Raw genomic sequence first — 23175 nt, forward strand, 5'->3', positions numbered from 1 at the left:
ATCTCAAAAGTAAAATAACAATGTCAGCAGCAGACAGGTTGAACTGACAGTCCAGCCAGATTTTATTCAACAGTGGAGCAGGACTGAACGACCAAATGGCTGACTCTGGCTCCTAAATTCTGATGTGACAGTGAGAAAGTCTATAGCCTTAAAACTTGTCCTTATACATTTAGACTAAAAATGTAATACTGATTTATCAAACACATTTGCTGCGCACTGGAAAATAAGCTGACAGGCAGGTAGGCTCAAAAAAAGAGGTAACTCAAGTTATGCAGAAGTGATAACAGGATGCTTTAAAGTAATTAAGAACATTTGCCTGAACATCAGTCAATCTGTGTGAACAGGACACTGAGTGATTAATTTCACAAGGAAACAGCTGTGAATGTTATAAGTGTTTGATTCTGACCTAAACGCCTTGTAATTGACAGTCCAGGCCTATCAATTATAATGGATTCTTATTACCCTATGCAAGCTCTGTTACAGGTCCCTGACCTGAGAGTTCAAAAAGGACATGAGAGAGAGACCATTTTAGTGCTGGGACTGCCAAAGCTAGTAGAAAATTAACTCTTTGTGCTTACTTACTATGGATTGAATTTAATTGCATTTTTGAGACTTTGATGATTTTGAGTAGCCATTACTGGTTATGAAATGCAAACTCTATAAAAGATAATATTGACTAAAAGTTGCTGTTTTTCAGACCATTCTACAGACCGCCCCACTGTCAATCAGATCTTATGTCTTATTTGAATTTGAATGACAACCCTGAAAAGAAAGTATGTTTAATTCAAGACTAATGAATCAGTTTACATGCAACCTTATGGTAACATTTCAGCCTCAGGTATAGAATGATTCAGTGCTGAAGATAAAAAGCAGGAGTCTGCTCCTAGATTTAAAATGATTCTAAACCTAACATTGAAGACATTCTGACAGTGTCAGGAAGCCATTTTGTGATCAAAAGTTTGCCCTCCTTGCTAAGAAGCCATTTTGTAAAACAACTGTATCAGACATGCGAGCTGTGCAAGGTTACCTTATGACATCTCCCACTTAATTTAGAGTGGTACTTCTTTGAAGGAACTTATCTCACCAGCAGATGCATTTCTCAGCTGGATTTGTTTTTCCCACCTGATGGATAGCTCAAGGCCTGTAGGGTTCAGTGGCCAGCAGTGAAAGATCAGAATGGTGTCTTGCTTCCCTGCTGCCAGGATCAAGGATGTCTCAGTGTGCAGAATGTTCCCAGGGCCGGGAGAGAGGCCAGCCGGACGTCATTGTACATATTGGAACCAACGACATAGGAAGGGACAAGGTTGAGATCCTAAAGGGAGATTAGAGAGAGTTAGGCAGGAATTTAAAGAGGAGGTCCTCGAGAGTAGTAATATTTCGATTGCTCCCGGTGCTATGGGCTAGTGAAGGCAGGAATAGGAGGATCGAGCACATGAATGCATGGCTGAGGAGCTGGTGTAAGGGAGAAAGGATTCACATTTTTGGATCATTGGAATCTCTTCTGGGGTAGAAGTGACCTGTTCAAGAAGGATGGATCGCACCTAAATTGGAAGGGGACCAACATACTGGCAGGGAGATTTGCCACAGCTGCTCAGGAGAATTTAAACTAGTAAGATAGGGGTGCGGGAGGAGGTGGTGGTGGACCCAGGGAGATAGTGAGGAAAGACATCAGTCTGAGACTGTATAGTTGAAAACCAAAGCAAGTCAAATAGTCAGAGCAGGCAGAGACAAAGCAGAGAACAAGGTACAACTGATACATTAAACTGCATGTATATCATTGTAAGGGACCTAACAGGGAATGCTGATGAACTCAGGGCATGGTTAGGAACATGGGACTGGGATATCATAGCAATTAGAGAAATATGGCTCCGGGATTGACAGGACTGGCACCTTAATGTTCCAGGATACAGATGCTACAGGAAGTACAGAAAGTAAGGCAAGACAGGAGGGGGAGTGGCATTTTTGATAAAGGATAGCATTACAGCTGTATTAAGGGAGGACATTCTCAGAAATACATCCAGGGAAGTTATTTTGGTGGAACTGAAAAATAAAAAAGGGATGATCACCTTATTGGGATTGTACTATAGACCCCTAATAGTCAAGAGGGAAATTGAGAAAACAAATTTGTAAGGAGATCTCAGTCATCTGTAATTGGGTGGTTATGGCAGGGGATTTTAACTTTCCAAACATAGACTGGGGCTGCCATAGCGTTAAGGGTTTAGATGGAGAGGAGTTGAAGTGTGTACAAGAAAATTTTCTGATTCAGTATGTGGATGTACCTATAAAAGAAAGTGAAAAATGTAACCTACTCTTCGGGAATAAGGCAGGGTAGATGATTGAGGTGTCAGTGGGGGTGCACCTTGGGACCAGCAATCATAATTCTATTAGTTTTAAAATAGTGATGGAAAAGGAGAGACAAGATCTAAAAGTTGAAGTTCTAAATGGAGAATGGCCAATTATGACAGTATGAGGCAAAAACTTTCAAAGGCTAAATGGGAGCAGATGTTCGCAGGTAAAGGGATGGCTGGAAAATGAGAGAAAGAGAGTCCAGTTAAGGTGAAAGGAAAGGCTGGTAGATATAGAGACTGCTAGATGACTAAAGAAATTGAGAGCTTAGTTAAGAAAAAGAATGAAGCATATGTCAAGTATAGACCGGATAGATGAAGTTAATGCTTAGAAGAGTATAAAGGCAGTGGGAGTATACTTAAGAGGGAAATCGGGAGGACAAAAAGGGGAAATGCTATAATTTTGGCAAATATAGTTAAGGAGAATCCAAAGGGTTTTTACAAGTACATTAACGACAAAAGGGTAACTGGGGAGCGAATAGGGCCCCTTAAAGATCAGCAAAGCGGCCTTTGTGTGGAGCCGCTAGAGATGGGGGAGATACCAAATGAGTATTTTGCATCAGTATTTACTATGTAAAAGGACATGGAAGATATAGAATTTAGGGAAATAGATGGTGATATCTTGAAAAATGTACGTATTACAGAGGAGGAAGTGCTGGAAATCTTGAAATGCATATAAGTGGATAAATCCCCAGCATGTGATCAGATGTAACCTAGAACTCTGTGGGAAGCTAGGGAAGTGATTACTCTGCCACTTGCTAAGACAGTTGTATCGTCGATAATCACAGGTGAGGTGCAGGAAGACTGGAAGTTGGCTAACGTGATGCCACTGTTTAAGAAAGGTGGTAAGGACAAGCCAGGGAACTATAAACCAGTGAGTCTAACATGGGTGGTGTGCACGTTGTTGGAGTGAATCCTGAAGGACAGGATGTTCACGTATTTCGAAAGGCAAGTACTGATTACGGAATGTCAACATGGATTTGTGCGTGGGAAATCATGTCTCACAAACGAGTGAGTTTTTTGAACAAATGACAAAGAGGATTAGGGCAGAGTGGTAGACATGATTTATGTGGACTTTAGTAAAACATTCAGCAAGGTTCCCCATGGAAAACTGGTTAGCAAGGTTAGATTTCATGGAATACAGGGATAGCTAGCCATTTGGATACAGAACAGGCTCAAAGGTAGAAGACAGAAGATGGTAATTGAGGATTGTTTTTCAGACTGGAGGGCTGTGACCAGTGGAGTGCCACAAGGATCAGTGCTGGGTCTGCGACTTTTGAATTGATTGTCATGAGCACAGTGAAAAGCTTTGTCTTGTGAGCAATACAGGCAGATCACAGATTTAAGTAGCATAAATAAGTAAATAATAGGTAAACAGTTGCAAAAACAAAAACACAGGTACATGCGAATGCTCAGAGTTTGAGAGTCCATTCAGTGTTCTAAGATTAGTAGGGTAGAAACTGTTTCGAAACCGGCTGGTGTGTTTGTTCAGGTTTCTGTAGCTTCTCCCCCATGGGAGAGGTTGTAGAAAAGCATTGCCAAGGTGAGAAGGATCTTTGTGAATGCTAGGGGCCTTTCCTTGACAGTGGGCCTGGTAGATGGATTCTATAGATGGGAGGTTGGCCTTTGTGATTGTCCGGGCCAAGTTAACCACTCTCTGTAACAGTCTACGATCTTGAATGGTACAGTTGCCCTAGTGATAAATCCAGATAGAATGCCCTCAATGGCGCACCTATAAAAGTTGGCAAGGGTATTTGCCGTCATGCCAAACTTCCTCAGCTGCTGAGGAAGAGACATTGTTGGGCCTTTGTAACCAGTGTGTCCATATGAAGAGTCCAAGAAAGCTTGTTGTGGATGACCACTCCCAGGAGCTTTACACTTTCCGCTTGTTCCACTTCTCTGCTGTCAATGTGTAAGGAGGCATGAGTAACATCCTGCTGAAAGTCAATAAGGAGTTCCTTGGTTTTTCCTGCGTTGAGAGCTAGGTTGTTCTCAGTGCACCATTTTCCCAAGTCTTCCACCTCCTGCCTGTAGTCTGTTTTGTCACCATCTGAGATTTGACCGACTATGGTGGTGTCATTAGCAAACTTGTAAATAGCATTAGTCTGGTATTTGGCCACTTCATCATGGGCATAGTGAGTACAGTATGGGGCTGAGTACGTACCCCTGGGAGGCCACAGTGTTGAGTGTTAGTAAGGATGAAATATTGTCCCCAATCTTCACTGATTGTGGCCTGTGGGTCAAGGAACCGAGGATCCAGTTGCAGAGAGTAGGGCTTAGTCTGAGATCACTAAGTTTAGTAATCAGTCTTGAGGGGATAATTGTGTTGAAGCTAAACTGTAGTCAATGAGTAGGATTCTTACATAGCTATTCTTGGTGCCAAGATCTTCTAGGGAGGAGTTAAGGGCAAGTGATATGGCATCTGACGTGGATCTGTTGGTCCGATATGCAAATTGGAATGGGTCAAGAGTAGTGGGGAGACTGGAGTTGGTTAATGCCATGACCAGCCTTTCAAAGCACTTCATGACCAGCAAAGTTAGAGCCATTGGGTGGTATCATTGAGACATGCTGCATGTCTTCTTAGGCACAGGGATGATGTTGGCCATTTTGAAACAGGCAGAAACAGTGGCCTGCTGCAGGGAGAGGTTGAAGATGTCCAAGAAGACTTCTGCTAGTTGATCTGTGCATACTCTGAGTGCACAGCCTGGTACTCTGTCTGGTCCCAATTCTTTCCTTGGATTCACACGAAGGAAAACTGATCTGACCTTTGACTGTTGGGATAAGTTTGTCAGAATTTGTCAGAATAGGTGTTACCTCTCCATCAGACTTCTGCCCAAAACAAGCACAGAAGGTGTTGAGACAGTCTAGGAGGGATGTTATTGTCTGTGTTCTTGCACTGTCTCTTTTTAGAGCCTGTGATGTCTTTCAGTCCTTGCCATAGTTGCCAGTTCTGTCTGGGTCACTACAGGTCTCATGCCTGGTTTTTAGCAGGTTCACTATATCCAGATTCATCCAAGGTTTCCTATTGGAGAACATTGGATTGATTCCTCGGTATGCAGTCCTAAACACACTTGCTGATAAAGTCTGCGATGGTGGTGATATACTCATCTGAGATACCTGCAGACTGTTTGAACATAGCCCAGTCAGCCAATTCCAGACAGCACCAGAGTTGATCCTCTGACCAGCACTAAACCTGTATGCACGAGGGAGTCACCTGCTTGAGCTTTTGCCTGTAAGCCAGAAGAAATATTGCATTGTGGTTGGAGTTCCTGAAATAAGGGGGATGGAGTGGTAGGCATCCTTCACAATGGTGTACAGTGGTCTAAAATATTCAGGCCCCTCATGGGCCAGGTAATGTTCTATTGGTATTTGGGCAACACTTTCCTTTGATTGGCTTGAATGAAGTTGGCAGTTACAATAAACAAGGCCTCAGGGTGTTCCGTCTCCAGCGTGTTAGTCGTGGAGTACAGCACATCCAGAGCTTCTGCAATCTTTGCTTGTGGCAGTACACACACAGCCGGTATATAGCAGCAGTGAATTCCCATGGAAGATAGAAGGGTCAGCATTTGATGCTGAGGAATTCAAGGTTTGGGGAGCAATGGTTGCCCAGGTTTGCAATGTCGATGCACCACAAGTTGTTGATTAATAAGCAAACCCCTCCACTCTTCATCTTACCCAAGGACGCTGTACTGTCCACATGATGGATAGAAAAACCTTCCGCCTGAAGTGCGCAATCCAGAATGGATGGGTTGAGCTAGGTTTCTGAGAAGCAAAGTGCACAACAGTCCCACAGTTCACACTGAAAACTGAGCCGTGAAAACTGAGTTTGTCCATCTTGTTCTCCAGAAATTGTATTTACTGGGGGTAATCTAGGAAGGGGGTCTTGAAAACACGTAGTCTCAGTCTGACAAACAGGTTGAAGTGGCGTGAACAGCGAAGAAGGCTTCCTCAGATTACAACAGAATTTTAATCAGATGGGCCAGTAGATTGATGAGTGGCAGATAAGAGTTTAATTTATATAAATGTGAGGTGGTGCATTTTGGGAAAGCAAATCTTAGTGGGACTTATACACTTAATGGTAAGGTTCTAGGGAGTGTTGCTGAACAAAGAGACCTTGGAGTGCAGGTTCATAGCTCTTTGAAAGTGGAGTCGCAGGTAGATGGGATAGGAAAGAAGGCGTTTGGTATGCTTTCCTTTATTGGTCAGAGTATCGAGTCCAGGGGTTGGGAGGTCATGTTGCAGTTGTACAGGACATTGGTTAGGCCACTGTTGGAATACTGTGTGCAATTCTGGTCTCCTTCTTATAAAAAGGATATTGTGAAATTTGAAAGGGTTCAGAAAAGATTTACAAGGACGTTGCCAGCGTTGGATGATTTGAGCTATAGGGAGAGGTTGAATAGGCTCGGGTTGTTTTCTCTGGAGCGTCAGAGGCTAAGGGGTGAACTTAAGAGATTTATAAAATCGTGAGGGGCATGAATAGGATAAATAGACAAAGTCTTTTCCTTGGGGTGGGGCAAGACCAGAACTAGAGTGCATAGGTTTAGGGTGAAAAGATAAAAAAGACCCAAGGGGCAACTTCTTCACACAGAGGGTGGTATGTTTATGAAATGGCAGAAACACCTAATTAGTTCTGGAACTACTGAATCATCTATCACTATTCTTGTTCCAGAGATTTTGGAACCCTGCTATAAAGCTAAGGCACCAATGGTGCCATGTCCTTGGCTCTGGTTGCACTTCCCAATGGTTCTAAAGTGAGCACTCGTTAGGGAGTAGGATGCGATCAAGGATGTCTCACACTACCTACCCATTCTGACTACTCTTTCATCATATTGTTAAAACTGTGACCCTAAATATTTGATGGCATACTTAACATACAGTCTATATGTTTGAAATTTGTCCTTTTAGATTTGGTGGCATTATTAAGTGATCACACTAAACGTGTGGAAATTACAGACCGCTTCATAATAAGTGGTGCGAAATTTTCAAGTGCAAAATGCTTGTTTCTTCAATGAACTGAGATACTTCGTGTCTGAAATGCCCCTGCAATGGGGAACAGAATCCATACATGAAAATCAGAGTCCTACTGGAACACAAAGCCCATGGGCAATATTCACTTTGCTCTTCAATGAGGAAGACAGACAAATGCCTTGACCGCCTTGCCTTGGCTCCCCCATATTGAACGGTGGAACAGGTCTAAATGACCAAATGGGTGAAAGTGAGGACTGCAGATGCTGGAGATTAGTAGAGTGTGGTGTTGGAAAAGCACATCAGGTCAGGTAGCATCCAAGGAGCAGGAAAATTGACATTTCAGCCAAACGCTCTTCATCAGGAACGAGGCTGGGAGCCTTGGGGTGGAGAGGTAAATAGGAGTGGGGAGGGGCTGTGAGAAGGTAGCTGAGAGGGCAATAGGTGGATGGAGGTGGGGTAAAGGTTATAGATCAAAGGGGAGGGTGAGACAGGTCATGAGGGCAATGCTGAGCTGGAAGATTGGAACTGGGATAAAAGGAAATGAAACTGGTGAAATCCGCATTAATGCTATGGGGTTGGAGGGTCCCAAGGCAGAAGATGAGGCGTTCCTTCTTTCAGGCTTCGGGTGGTAAGGCAGTGGAGGCGGCCCAGGGCCTGCATGTCCTCGGCACAGTCGAACTGTTCGGCCATGGGATTGTGGGGTTGGTTGGCGCAGGTGTTCCAGACATTTTGTCTTTGAAGCGCTCTGTGAGTAGGCATCCTGACTCCCAAATTTAGGGGAGATGCATCGGGAGCAATGGATACAGTATGTGAAAGTGCAGGTGAAACTTTGGTGCATGTGGAAGGCTCCTTTTGGGGCCTTGGACAGAAGTGAGGGGGAAGGTGTGGGTGCAGATTTTACAATTCCTGCATTAGCAGGGGAGGAGGGGGGGTTGCTGCGTTGGGGTCATGGACCTGACCAGGTCGTCAAGGAGAGAATGTTCTACAGAAAGCGGATAGAGGTTGGGAGGGAAATAAATCTCTGGTGGTGGGGTCTGTTTGTTGGCAGAAATGGCGGAGGATGATGCGATGTATACGGAGGTCGGTGAGAACGGGGGAGGGGTCTGTCCTTGTTACTGTTGGAGGGGTGGGATTTGAGGGCAGAGTTCAGGAGGTGGATGAGATGCCCTGGAGAGCATTATCAACCACATGAGAAGGGAAATTGCAGTCTTTAAAGGAGGCCATCTTGTGTGTTCTGTGGTGGAACTGGTCTTCCTGGGAGCAAATGCGGCAGAGGAATTGGGAATAATGGGATAGCATTTTAGCAGGAGGCAGGGTGGGAGGAGTTGTAATCCAGGTTCCCGAGGGAGTTGGGTTTGTAGAAAATGCCAGTGTTGGGTCAGTCACTGTTGATGGAGATGGAGAGTTCCAGGAAGGGGGGGGGAGGCAGCCGCCAGAGATGGTCCAGGTGAATTTAAGTTCAGGGTGGAATGCATTGGTGAAGTTATAGAGATATGCAGCACGAAACAGACCCTTCGGTCCAACTTGTCCATGCCAACAAGATATCCTATATAAATCTAGTCCCATCTGCCAGTACTTGGCCTATATCCCTTTAAACCCTTTCTATTCATATTAAATTTAAAATGTTGTAATCATACCAGCCTCCACCACTTCCTCTGGCAGCTCATTCCATTCAGACATCATCCTCTATGTGAAAAGGTTGACCTTTAGGTCCTTTTTATACCTTTTCTCTCTCACCTTAAAACTATCCCCTATAGTTTTGGAATCCCCACCCTTGGAAAAGATATTGCGTATTTACACTATCCATGCCCCTCAATGATTTTATACACCTCTATAAGATCCCCCCCAGAGTCTGATGCTCCAGTGAAAATAGCCCCAGCTTGTTCAACCTCTGCCTATAGCTCAAACTGTCCAACCGTGGCAACACCATCTTAAGTCTTTTCTGAACCCTTTCAAGTTTCACATGCAATAATGCAAAAGTGACCAAACCAACATCCTGAACAACTGCAACATCACCTCCCAACTCCTATACTCAACACACTGACCAATAGAGGCAAGCAAACCAAAGACTACCTCTCCTCAGCCCATTGGCCCATCTGACCAAGATCCCATTGTACTCTTGAGGTAACCTTCTTCACTGTCAACTACACCTCCAATTTTAGTGTCATTTGCTATGTGCCCTCTGTGCTACATAAATACAATCTTTCTTTATGTATATGTACATTTATTGAAAAGTTAATCTGTTGTACATTTTACTAACAGATTGTATGTTTTAAATGTATTAATGGGAGAGCAGTTTTTTTCTATTTGTGACATATCTGGAGAAACCAATTATCCATTTGTTTCCCCATCGGATTTTCCAATCCTGATTCACTCCATTTGAGCTTATTTACTATGAACTTATTAAAATTGAATGTTATCTCATTAGTCTGTTGCTATTGAAAGACAATCATAAAGAGATAGATAGAGCTGTCTGGACCGTGTTACTGCATGCAGGAAGAGGTGCTCAAAGGAGTTCTTATTGCTAATCTGTAAAATTCAGTGGAGTACCCTCGTAACCCTCAGCTCATTACAGAAACCTAAGGAATAGATTTGGTCACCAAGAGAGAATTGGGAGAATTACTGCTGCAGAATCTGTTGGGCACAAGATTCTGCAGCAGTAATTTTCCCAATGGACACAGGAATATCAAAACTCTAATTCTTCAATCAGAGCCACCAATAAATGCCAGTTTCCCAGCTTCATTCCAGAGTCAATTGGAAGTTAAAGCAATATATAAAAGATGTTATCAAATACTGTACACTAGCCCAGGGTCAAGAGAAAGGGACGTTTTAGAAACTACAGAAAATTGGCTAACACATTTCTAGATTCACGATAACCAGAATGGGGCCAGGTGCACTCTCCCTTTATCCTGCCTTTGCTGCCCTCAAAGCGAGTTCACTTTCAAATGAGATCACTTCCATTGTCCGTGATTTGCTAGCAGATAGGCCAGTGTGGTGTTTATTGCAAATCTATGTTTGTTTGAAACAGAACATGGTAAACTCCTGGAAAGTACGTGTCCATTGTTGATATGGCTGACCGAAGATCTATTTAATGGGTCTGCAACACTTGTTCAGGGACTAGCCAGCTGCCTTATTCTCTTGGGAGTTTGAAGAACTGTTCAACCAACTCATGGGACACAAAGTGGTGCAAATTCAGTCAATGTAGTGGAGGAAAAGGTGGGGAGCACAACAACCAAATGGCTAACTCCTGCTCTATCATAAAACATAGGAGTGGAAGTAAGACTATCAATTCCACATTACAGCCACATCATATTTTCAAGTGGCACCATTCACCTGTAACTCATTTGCGCAGCACAGCTGCGTTCACATAAAACAGTAAATGACTTACACCCCATTACTTTTCCTGCTCCCTTTCCAGTCCCCAACGCTGGGTATTACTTCTACATCCACCCCACCCCCCCCCCACCACCACCACCACCAAAAGAAAGGTCTGTGGATGGTGATTCCCCCGTCTGAATCTTTATGTTTTCCTTTTCGGTATTCTTTTCCTTCTCAACCCCACCCCAGTCCCTGGGTGTCTCTTCCCCCGCCCCCACCACCCAAACCTCACGCCAGCCGCTCTCCCCGTCCCAGACTAGCCTTCATCGCCTCCTTTCCTCCCATCGCCGTGTGTATTCCACCCGCTTTCCCCACCCCGTCCCTGCGCCAATCCCCCAACCCCCGGCCCCGGGTGGTGAACGCGGATCAGAATCGCCTCGATACTCAACGGCCGGGCTTTGAGCCGCGGTCTCATCTATCTGATCGGTTCATCAACTCCGCTGCACCCGGGGCCTTTCCCGCCGCCTCCGCCCATCGCCGGCAGCTCGCGAGCGGTTTGTTTCTCATCACCTCAGGCCGGGGCCCGGGCCTCCCGGCCGATCAAATAAGATCAAGCGTGTAGGAGGGCACTCACTCACTCACTCACTCACTCACTCACTCACTCACTCACTCACTCACTCACTCACTCACTCACTCACTCACTCACTCACTCACTCACTCACTCACTCACTCACTCACTCACTCACTCACTCACTCACTCACTCACTCACTCACTCACTCACTCACTCACTCACTCACTCAGCCGCCATTCCCAATAACCACGCCACTGGCGCGCTCTCCTTTTTATACCCACGCCGACGGCTTGCTATGGGCCGCAAGAAAGGCCTCACGTTCTGGATTCGCTGGACCTCCCAATCATTGCGCCCCCTACAGTATTCCAACGGTATGTAAGAACTGGAGTTAGCCGTGTCGCCCGTCAAAACTGATCCGCCAATCAATTGCACCCTGGGTAATCATCTACCTCAACGTGACTTTCCCACATTATGGCATAGGGTCTCAATGGCATTGTTGCCTCACAGCATCTGGGACCCGGGTTTGAGTGCACCCTTGGGCCAAGGTCTGGGTGGAGTTTGCATATTCTGTCCATGTTTTCATGGGTTTCGTCTGGGTGCTCCGGTTTCCACCCAAAGTCCAAAGAAGTGCAGAAACAAAATCAGAAATTGCTGAAAAGGCTCAGCAGTTCTATTCAACAAGGTAAAAACAATGACTGCAGATGCTAAAAAACCATTAGTGGTGCTGGAAGAGCTCAGCAGTTCAGGCAGCATCCAACGAGCAGCGAAATCGACGTTTCGGGCAAAAGCCCTTCATCAGGAATAAAGGCAGTGAGCCTGAAGCATGGAGAGATAAGCTAGAGGAGGGTGGGGGTGGGGAGAGAGTAGCATAGAGTACAATGGGTGAGTGGGGGAGGAGATGAAGGTGATAGGTCAAGGAGGAGAGGGTGGAGTGGATAGGTGGAAAAGAAGATAGGCAGGTCGGACAAGTCCGGACAAGTCAAGGAGACAGTTACTGAGCTGTCTAGCTAAAATGCCATCCCGTATTCCCAATTCCTCCGCCTCTGCCGTATCTGCTCCCAGAAGGACCAGTTCCACCATAGGACACACCAGATGGCCTCCTTCTTTAGAGACCGCAATTTCCCTTCCCACGTGGTTAAAGATGCCCTCCAATGCATCTCGTCCACATCCCGCACCTCCGCCCTCAGACCCCACCCCTCCAAATGTAATAAGGACAAAACGCCCCTGGTGCTCACCTTCCACCCTTCAAACCTTCGCATCAACCAAATCATCCGCCGACATTTCCGCCACCTCCAAAAAGACCCCACCACCAGGGATATATTTCCCTCCCCACCCCTTTCCGCCTTCCGCAAAGACCGTTCCCTCCGTGACTACCTGGTCAGGTCCACACCCCCCTACGACCCACCCTCCCATTCTGGCACTTTCCCCTGCCACCGCAGGAACTGTAAAACCTGTGCCCACACCTCCTCCCTCACCTCTATCCAAGGCCCTAAAGGAGTCTTCCACATCCATCAAAGTTTCACCTGCACATCCACCAATATCATTTATTGTATCCGTTGCTCCCGATGTGGTCTTCTCTACATTGGGGAGACTGGGCGCCTCCTAGCAGAGCGCTTTAGGGAACATCTCCGAGACACCCGCACCAATCAACCAAACCGCCCCGTGGCCCAACATTTCAACTCCCCCTCCCACTCTGCCGAGGACATGGAGATCCTGGGCCTCCTTCACCGCCGCTCCCTCACCACCAGACGCCTGGAGGAAGAACGCCTCATCTTCCGCCTCGGAACACTTCAACCCCAGGGCGTCAATGTGGACTTCAACAGCTTCCTCATTTCCCCTTCCCCCACCTCATCCTAGTTTCAAACTTCCAGCTCAGTAACTGTCTCCTTGACTTGTCCGGACTTGTCCGACCTGCCTATCTTCTTTTCCACCTATCCACTCCACCCTCTCCTCCTTGACCTATCACCTTCATCTCCTCCCCCACTCACCCATTGTACTCTATGCTACTCTCTCCCCACCCCCACCCTCCTCTAGCTTATCTCTCCTTGCTTCAGGCTCACTGCCTTTATTCCTGATGAAGGGCTTTTGCCCAAAACGTCGATTTCGCTGCTCGTTGGATGCTGCCTGAACTGCTGTGCTCTTCCAGCACCACTAATCCAGTAGTTCTATTCAATGTTGAGTTCTCCAATTTCAAATAACCTCCTTTCCACTCCTCCCATCTACCTACTGGATTCATTCCTCCCACTGACCAACCAGGTCTACCCTCTGCCTGTCTTCACCTATCCCCATTTCACCACCCTGCCCCCTACACCCCCTTTCTCTGCGGCTACCCCGAGACACACACACACACACCCCTGTCCTGAAAGATTGACTTCACCACCTCCTGATGCTGCTTGGCTTGCTGTGTTCTTCCAGCCTGTTTACTTCAGCAGGTCTGACAGCACTTGTGGAGAGAAAGCCCACAGTAATGTTTCAGGTTCAGTGACTCTTCCTCAGAACTGTGGAAAGATGTGCAGATTAAGTGAATTGGCCATGCTTCGTTACCTGTAGGTTACCTACAGACTGGGTGGATTAGCCATGGGACATGCAGGGTCAATGGTATAATATGGGGATGGGGGTGTCTGGCTGGGATGCTATTTGGAGGGTCAGTGTGGACTCAGTGAGCCAAATGGCCTGCTTCCACAGTGTAGGAATTCTATGATATAATTTGGCGTACAGAAAGCTATTGATCTTTGTTTTGAACATATTCACTAATTGCATTTCTACTTCAATTTCATGTTCTTGCATTAATGTGATTTCTTCAGGATCCAAGCATTTATCAATTTCTGCCATAAATAGGATGGAATGCACCCAAGGAAACGCATGAAAGTAATTATGGAAATTTAAGAGATACTGGTTACTTCCTTCTAATTCTCCTTGTATCGGGGTGGTGGCAAAGGACTGGAAAATTGAAAATGTTAATTCCAGCAAAATTGAAGCCGATGGAATAAAAGGCAAAATGGTAATATCAATAGGAAATTGGCCAAGATCAGGCTCATAGACTTAGTGAGCATGAAACATCAATCTAATGGAAAGAGAAAACTTAGCCAATAGTGAGCATAATACAACAGAATTCAATTATCTGTGAGATGAAACAGTGATAAAAGTTTTAAATTTAGATAAAACATACTTTGGAGAAATGAAGCAAAAATTATCCACAATAGAATTATGAAGAATCAGAATCATAGAATAGTTATTGCACAGGAGGAGCCATTTGTCGCAACAATCTCATGGTTCCTCTCAGAAAAAGCAGTTCAGCCAGTCCCATTCCCTTGCTTCTTCTATTAAACTCATACATGCTTACCACTCAATATGAAATCTATACTCTTGACAGGATTGAATAAATATCAGCTTTTGTCTGATTATGTACTGATTCAATCATAACCTTTAAAAGGGCATTGAATAACATCTGGACAGAAGATATTGCAGGGTCACGGGAAAAGAGTGGCAAGTGTGACTAGCTAAATCACTGTTGCAACATAGCCATCACATGCCAGATGGTGTCCTTCTGTACGATACCCATGTTATGATTCGAAGTTCTGGAACTCTCCCCAAAATGTTCTTGAAGCTGGGGGTTGTGTTACTTAAAAATCTCAAAACTGTGATCATTGATTTTTGTCAGATAAGGGTATTTTAAGGGTTATCAAAGCAAGGTAGGTGAACAGAGTTAATAAACAAGTCATCAGCTGTGATTGAACTGAAAGTCAGCAGATCAGGTTTGATGGGCTAAATGGTCTCTTTCTAGGTAATCAAATTTTATTCCGAAATCCAAACAGTTTGCAACATACTCTGTTTATTGTATTTAACAAAGACCAAACATGCACAATGCAGTCGACCAGGAGATACACAGAGAAATTAACAATATTACTGAATTGCCCCAGTTAGGGATGCAACTTTGCTGAACCTGAATATGCAAAAAGATCTTAAGAACTTTATCGTTGTTTTCTTACTATACTTGTTGATTCACTTTCGCAAGACAAGTGTTATTATAAATAAGAAGGTATAGTTTCTTGAAAACAAAAGATGACAACTTGGCTATCACCGGGGATTTAAATTGATATCTTGGGTTCCATTGTCCCACTTTGTGTCTCAGGACTGCCTCAGCTATCTAACTTCACAAAAAATGAATAAAGACATGGATTTTAGCAAAATCTAACAGCACAGGCGTTTGTATTGTACTTCGACACATTAAATTCCAAAGCATCCTGATAATTAACTTTTCCTATTTCATTAGCTGCAGCTGCAGTAAAAATCAACAGTTGTTTAATGGTAAAATTAAAGTAAAAGCTTTAACCATATAAAATGTAAAGCAAATCCCAACCCTACATATACTTATCCTTTTACTACCAACATCAATGATAAACAGTGACATGATAATGGTCAGAGGTGAGAGACAGAACATTTCCAGCATCAATCAATCACATCCTATTGCAAGTCAGCACCTGCAATCAGGTAGGACATCTCTGTCTCAGTTGGAGTCAGCAACCTCAGGAGAGGAGGGGACCGGCATCCTGTTGGAATCTGCACCTTCAGGAGATGAGTGGACCAGCACCCAACCAGTGAAAGTCAGCGCGCGCAGAGAGTAGCAAACCTATGTTCCAGTGACAGCACCTTCAAGAGAGGAGAATCTTTCTGTTGAGTTTTGAAAAATGCAGTAGTGACATGAAGTAATACAGGAGAGATTCTGACAGTGTGGCTGTTTATTTTTCAACATTTTTGTTTGATTTTCCAGAAATTATGTTTCTAATTGAGAGTAATTAACAAAACATATCAAATAAAATATGATAACATGCACGGACTCACTAAAGCCAACAGCATTGACATTGATTTCATCTTGTAATGTGAAATTTGGATAAACAGTCACTTGGTTAATCGGGTCTGTTCTCTTTATTTTGAGGCTACAGATAATTCAATTCTGATATCCAAGTGTTCCCATCGTCCACATGTTATTTAAAGCAGCTACAATCCCCTCGTCTGAAAGTCAACAATTCCTCCTAGTGATAAAAGGTTTCAGTTTGCTCACTGCCCTTCCCTACAGTACAACTTTTTTGATTAATCACCCATCATAACAAATAACTGAAGTGAAAAAAAAATGTTATCGGCAACATAATTGAGTGTGTTAATGGAGAAGGGGGGAGGGAAGTAACAGAGTGAGGAAAAAAAGAGAAAAGAGAGGGAAGAAACAGCAAGAGAGAGGTTATAGGGAGAAAGATGAGATAATGAGGGGGGGGGGAAGAGGGAGGTGATGAAGAGAGAGAGGGAGAGAGAGAGAGAGAGAGACATAATTAATGGGGAGAGGGAGTGGAAATTGTAGCTGAAATCCATCCAGCTTCCATGATGTAATCTCTGGATGCCCATGGCTCCTGCTGCTGTGTACTGTCCAGTTTATATGTTGCATTTTGAAAAGTAAATCATTTCCAATTCTTGCAATGACTCCAGTCATGAAAAACTTTTGTCTACAAGAAGCAGAAGTCTGACCTTGGGTCAAGTTTGGTTTCATTTCACTGGCATATGTAGGATTGAATCTTCCAGAGAACTTATCACTTCTGGGAGCCTAGTTCAAAGTTGAAACTTCACTGTTGGTGAAACTCTCTCTTTATGTGGAGGCTGTCACTTCCTCCCTCTCTCCACGAAGTGAATTTGAGGTCTCATTTTCAACTGTGAATGATCCCCCTTGGCTGATGTGTTTAACATTAATATAGAACACAGGTAAGTACAGACTGGGGACATGAGGATTTTATACTGAAGAATATTGACTGAGATCGAACTGAATTTTTGTCTCAGTGGAGAGGTCCTGTAAGTTCTCTGAGATTTCCTGTCACCAGGTCTTCAAGGATTATTAATCATTCACTTCTAACTGAATGCAGTGTGATATAAACATCCTGTAAGATTCCGGGGGGAATTTTCCTGGTGCCCAAACTCCACTGCTATGAGCCGAGTTAGGAGGTTTTAAGCTTCCCTTTGTCTTGTTCAGTCTCAGCCTTGGTATCTCCACTAGCTTGCACCTCCTTCATCAGGCCTCCTGGAACCATGTCCTTGTCATCCCCCTGCCTAATGATCAGCAGCCGGCAGGTCAGTAGGATCCCAAAGACAAGTGCATGGGCGTAGCGCTTGAGTGGATCACCTACCAGCTGATGGAAGAAAAGCACAGCCAGCATGACCAGAAGCAGTACAAAGTTAGCCACATCCTTGGGCCTCCCAGGTACCAGTGTCATCACAATGCCACATGACAATTCCAGTGTGCCAATTAACTTTCGCAGCAGAACTGATGTGATACCCATCTTCTTTAACACTGGCAGGGCCTTGGCATATTCCTTATAAGCTCTTTTCTGAAATTAAAATGATTGAAAATTGATGGCATTAGTTGTTCATTAAAATCCTAATATAGTTTTGAGGAGGATTTTCTGGAACTTTACAATGCAACAGAGGCTACTTGGCTTATCATGCTTGTGCTGGCAATCTAATTAATATCACTTACTTCCCACAGTCCTGCACTTTCGTATTGTGCATGGTTTTGGGCTCCATGTCTGAGGAAGGATGTACTGGCCCTGAAGTGGGTTCATAGGAGGTTAATGAGAATGGTGCCAAGAATGAAAAGCTTAATATATGAGGAACATTTGAGGACTCTGGGACTATACTCTGTCAATTTTAGGAGGATGAGGGGGGATCTTACTGAAATTTACAGAATGCTGAATGGCCTGAGCAGAGTGGACGTTGCAAAGATGTTTCCATTGGTAGGAGAAACGAGGACCCAAGGGCAGACCGTTTAGAATCAAGATGAGGAGAAATGTCTTCAGCCAGAGTGGTGAATCTATGGAATTCACTACCACAGAGCTGTGGAGACCAGATCATTGAGTGTATTTAAGACTAAGGTAGATAGATTCTTGATTATCAAGGGGATCAAGGGTTATGGGGAGAAACCGAGAGAATAGGTTGGGAAACTTCTTAGCCATGATTGAATGGCAGAGCAGACTTGATGGGCTGAATGGCCTAATTTCTGCTCCTATGTCTCGTGGTCTTGTCTTTTTTCTGTCTGAAGTACTGAACTATTTCCGCTTTGAAAGTTACGACTGTATGTTACTACTTTTACAGTGCTTTCAGGCAACATTTTCAAGATCATAGAAACTCAACGTAAATGAAAATGTGCTCTTTCCCCTCTGCATCTTTTGACTGAAATCATTGTGAATACTCAATGGTGAAGCTACACATTTAAGACAACTGGGAATGGTCACTTTGTGTGTACTGTGTACAGTGAGATGAGACATAACCGATGACACTTTGAGCAGGAGCAGTGTGGCAGATTTTAAAGATTCTTTCACAGAATGTGAGTGTTGCTGTTAAGTTGCTTATTTGTTGCCCATCCATAACTGCACTGGGAAATATGATGGCAAATGTCCTTATTGACTCATTTGTGGGCATCTTTGTCATTAAAATCTAGATAATCTAATAAACTGGCTCTGCTATGTCCTTCCCTTCCAGTAGCCTGCTGGGCCAAACCTAGTGAGGTTTCCACCTGTCCAAGCTTTGAGCTTGCATATTTCTTGCGCTTCTCTCCTATCTTCCTTACATCCTCCCTGGACTATGACAATAAGACCCACAGCTTGATTCCTTGATTCTTTTCACATTAGACTACTGACCATGCCACCTTCTTTCCTGGACTCTATGTTTACTACATTTTCTCAGTTCAGATGGCGTTGTCCATCTTGCCTTCAAATCAGTTTTTAGCTGCTTCACTAATGATCCTTCTTCCAACATAATATCAGAAGTCAGGATGTTCATTGACTGTACAAATTTCAGCACCATTTGTGACCCCTCAGATATTGAAGTAGCCCATGTGCAAATTCAGCAAGACCTGGAAAATATCCAGGCTTGGGCCAGTAAGAGGCAAGTAACATTCATGTCATGCAAGCCACCAGGTAATAGTGATCTTTAAAAAGAAAGAATACAACTATTGCTCTTTGACATTCAAGGGCATCATCTTTGCGTGATCAATGTCCTGGAAGTTACCATTAATCAGATACTGAACTGGACCAGCCAAGTAAATACTGTACAACAAAAGCAGATCAGAGACTAGGAATTTTGCAGTGAATAACTCACCTCCTGACTCCCCAAAGCCTGTCCACTATCTAAAAGGCACAAGTCAGGAATGTGATGGAATGATCCCCACTTGTGTAGCTCTAACAACACTCAGGAAGCTTGAGAACATTCAGGACAAATCAGTCCATTTGATTGGTACCACAAACATTCACTCTCTCTACCAATGATGCTCAATGTTAGCATCAACACAATGCACTGCAGAAATTCACCATGGCTCCTTAGGCAGTACCTTCCAAATGCATGAACATTACTATTTAGATGGGCAAGGATAGGAGATACATGGGAACACCACCACCTGCAAATTCTCCTCCAAGCCACTCACCATCCTGACTTGGAAATATATTGTTGTTCCATCCGTATGGCTGGACAAGATCATGGAAGTCTCTCTTTAACAGCCTTGTTGGTTATCTACACCAGATGGACTGCTGTGGTTTAGGAAAAGAAGCTATCCACCACTTTCTCAAGGCTTTTAGGGACAGTCAATAAATTCTAAAAATCCTCTCCTTAAAAGAAAAAAAACTTTTGATCCCATCAGCCATAAACTATCATTTCTTCATCTCCCTTTTCAATCCAACCTCCAACCTCCTTGAATATGTTGCTCCCAAATCCATTCGTATCTTATCAGAGCTCCAGGTTGAATCCATCCAATCCAGAATACTTTCCATCCAATCCAGAATACTTAAACAGCTTTGATCAAAATCACAAATGGCCCAACTCTATCTCACCACCACCTCTTTCAACTCCATCACTGTTGCCATATGTCTGTGCCAAGGTAAACTTTCTCTCCTTGTCCCTTCTTGACCCATCTGCACTGATGACATGGTAATGTCACCCCTCTTTAATACCTCTCCACTGCTGTCCAGTGGGTTGGACTTCTCTCACCTGATCTGAATCTTATCCAGCAAATTGTAGTCACAGCATCTTTTAAAATGTCTTCTTTTAGCCTTTACCTCTAGTTTTCCCCAACAACCTATTCTTGGCCCCTCCATTTCTTTTTATTATCGACATGGCTACCTATCGGCAACATCATCCAAAGGCATAGCATTATTTTTCACATATGCTGATCATAGCCAGCTCCATCTCACCAACACCTCTCTTGATTCCTCCACTTTTGCTAACTTTTTACATTGTTTATCCAACATCCAGTTGTGGATGAACTGAAAAGTTTTCCTGTTAAATATTAAAAAGACTGAACCTATTATTTATGTCTTTAATCCCTGACAACTGTTTAAAGTTGAACAAGAATGTTTTTGGTCTTGTTATTATTTGGAGCCCCAGTTTGAACTTTCAACCAAACATCTGCATCATCACTAAGACCACAAATTTGCACCTGACTCACTTCCCTGCCTCAGCTCATTTGTTAAAACTCTTATTCATGCCTTTATTGTCTCTAAAGTCGTCTATTCCAATGAATTACCAGCAAATCTTGCACATTCCAATGTCCATAAATTTGATGTAATCCAAAATTCTGCTCCCTTTGTCTTAACTTGCACCAACTCCCATTCTGTGATGACCCCCACCGTCTATGTTGATGACCTACATTGGCTCACAGTTAAACAAGATCCTAGGTTTAAAATTCCCATCCTTGTTTTCAAATCCGTCAACATCCTTGTCTCTCTTTACGTTCTTACCTACAGCCATACAACTTGCCATCCTTTCTGCCATGTGTCTCCGGCTGCCTTGGCCTCAAGCTCTGAAATTCAAAACCTTACCATCGCTATCACCCTTCCACACTTTAAAGCTAATCTCTGAAGAAGCTTTTGATGACTTTGCCTTACATGTGCCACACTGTCAAATATTCATAAGAACATACATAAGAACTAGGAGCAGTCGGCCATCCGGCCCTTCGAGCCTGCTACACTATTCCATAAGGTCATGGCTCGTCTTTTTCTGGTCTCAGATCCACTTAACCGTGCTCTCACCGTATCCCTTAAATCCATTATTGTTTAAAAAAAAACTACCTTAGCTTTAAAAACATTTACTGAAGTAGCAAATACTACTTCACTGGACAAGGAATTCCATAGATTAACACATTTCTTTAAATGCTCCTGTGAATCACCTTGGGGGATTTTATTACAATTAAGGGGCTACATGAATTCCTGTGAGCATTTTTTTTGTATTTGTTGTTTTGTTCCCAGTCTGAAATGAATAATTCATTTTGCAAAGTAACAACACTTAATGTGAGTCCTAGGCAGTGATAGAGCTCCCTGTTTCTCCTGCCTGCTTTTCTCTTTTGTTGTGTTTATGCTGAGCGGTTTCTAGAAGCTGGTTGGTACAGGCCCCGTGTCTAATTCAGACGCTGTTGTGTGTTTAGTGCTTAGTAATATGTGTGTCTGTTAGACACCTGCTCACCCATTGCTGCTTACCATCTCGCTGTAAGCATCTCTGCTCAGTCTTGGCGTCAATTTAATGGTTCCCATGAAGACAAAGAATAAACCCAAGGCAACAGAGAGAGTCACAATTGTCACTGTCCTGGACGACACCATCATCAGTCGAAGCCGATCATACACAGAACTGCTCAGAAACCGAGAGAGAATTCAATTAACAGCTGGTAAAGCCCCGTCACTCACTGCCACAGGGTCCTAAAGCCTGCCTGTTGTCACAGCAGTTAAAAATCCCGACAGTGTCCAGGTCTTCTCAACCCAGAAAGCTCATTGTGCCCTCGATAGAGACACACTTGTACAAGCGTCGGCAGGTAGAGACGTACCCTCCCTTCCAGTCGATTTTCCATGCCCTCCTATAGGATTTTTGTCGAGGCTTGACTTCCCACCATACAGATCCCCGATACAGACATTCCCTTCCCTGCGAGATTCTCCACCTCCCCAACAATAAACATCCCCACTCCCTCCTTACCTCCTTCTGCCACTCCCGGCAGAAATTCCCATACCCCCGATCCCCTCTCCGTCGATAAATGTCTGATCGCTGTGATGATATATCACGAGTTCGTGTGATTTAAAGTGATCGGAGTAGCCATTATCACGCAGGATATTTTAGATGTAGCTTATCCCTCACTGTACATCACAGACTCACAAAAGTGCCTAGGTCTACCATGTTGGGGCCTGAAAAGTGCCCAAACGAGTTCAGATACGCTGCAAAAGGGAAAGGTCCTCAAAAATGTGAACAAGAGACGAACCAAGCCATTATTTTTATAATTTATTCATAGGAATATGCTAAGGCAGCATTTGTTGCCACCCCTATTTCCCTGGAAATGGATTAATGACTCTTGGCTGACGGCATCATTAGTCTACAAGGTAACAGGAGCAAGTATTGCAGACATCAATACTGAGTATAATATGCCTTATTAGATTAGATTCCCTGCAGTATGGTAACAGGCCCATCGGCCCAACAAGTCCACAACGACCCTCCGAAGAATAACCCACCCAGACCCATTCCCTTACCCTACATTTTACTCCTGACTAATGCACCTAACACTATGGGCAATTTAACGTGGCCAATTCACCTCATCTGCGCATCTTTGTGATTGTGGGAGGAAGCTGGAGAAAACTCACGCAGGCACGGGGGGAATGTGCAAACTCCACACAGACAGTCGCGAGAGCCTGGAATCGAACCCAGGAAACATCTCAAACCAGTTACAAAGAAAATGCAAACACCACAATTCTCACACAATATTATCTGTGTTTAGCCAAATTGGTCAGTCTCAAACTGATTGGTTCTGTCATCCTAACTCCGGGTTCCTCATTTATGTGTTGGGCTGTAGATTCCCACCTGTGATCGTCTCCAAAGTCCAACCTATGTACCCTTGCCTACACAACTTGTCTCTTCTGAGGTAAAAACAATGACTGCAGATGCTGGAAAGCAAATACCGGATTAGTGGT

General features: G+C 44.0%; 1 protein-coding gene, 1 long non-coding RNA gene and 1 other non-coding gene across 4 annotated transcripts; all 3 read right to left on the bottom strand.

The window, feature by feature from the left end:
• Positions 1–34: 34 nt before the first annotated feature.
• LOC140463925 (uncharacterized) lies at positions 35–11511 on the bottom strand. The gene is made up of 2 exons (XR_011954820.1): positions 11202–11511; positions 35–1312 (listed from the first exon to the last, which is right to left on the bottom strand). It is a non-coding gene; the product is annotated as an uncharacterized lncRNA (long non-coding RNA).
• LOC140464247 (small Cajal body-specific RNA 2) lies at positions 11053–11379 on the bottom strand. Its single transcript, XR_011954893.1, has one exon.
• A 4413-nt stretch (positions 11512–15924) lies between the features above and the next one.
• Positions 15925–22809, bottom strand: tmem35 (transmembrane protein 35). 2 transcript variants are annotated; one of them, XM_072558412.1, is made up of 3 exons: positions 22800–22809; positions 21706–21853; positions 15925–17571 (listed from the first exon to the last, which is right to left on the bottom strand). In XM_072558412.1, the coding sequence occupies exons 1-3, from the start codon at positions 22802–22804 to the stop codon at positions 17182–17184; spliced, it is 543 nt and encodes a 180-aa protein (XP_072414513.1). In that variant the 5' UTR covers positions 22805–22809; the 3' UTR covers positions 15925–17181. The 2 variants fall into 2 exon arrangements, with proteins under 2 accessions (XP_072414513.1, XP_072414511.1); XM_072558410.1 differs by lacking the exon at positions 22800–22809 and adding an exon at positions 22193–22345.
• Positions 22810–23175: the final 366 nt, after the last annotated feature.

The sequence above is a fragment of the Chiloscyllium punctatum genome, chromosome 39 (genome assembly GCF_047496795.1).
Source record: "Chiloscyllium punctatum isolate Juve2018m chromosome 39, sChiPun1.3, whole genome shotgun sequence".
Lineage (NCBI taxonomy): Eukaryota > Metazoa > Chordata > Chondrichthyes > Orectolobiformes > Hemiscylliidae > Chiloscyllium > Chiloscyllium punctatum.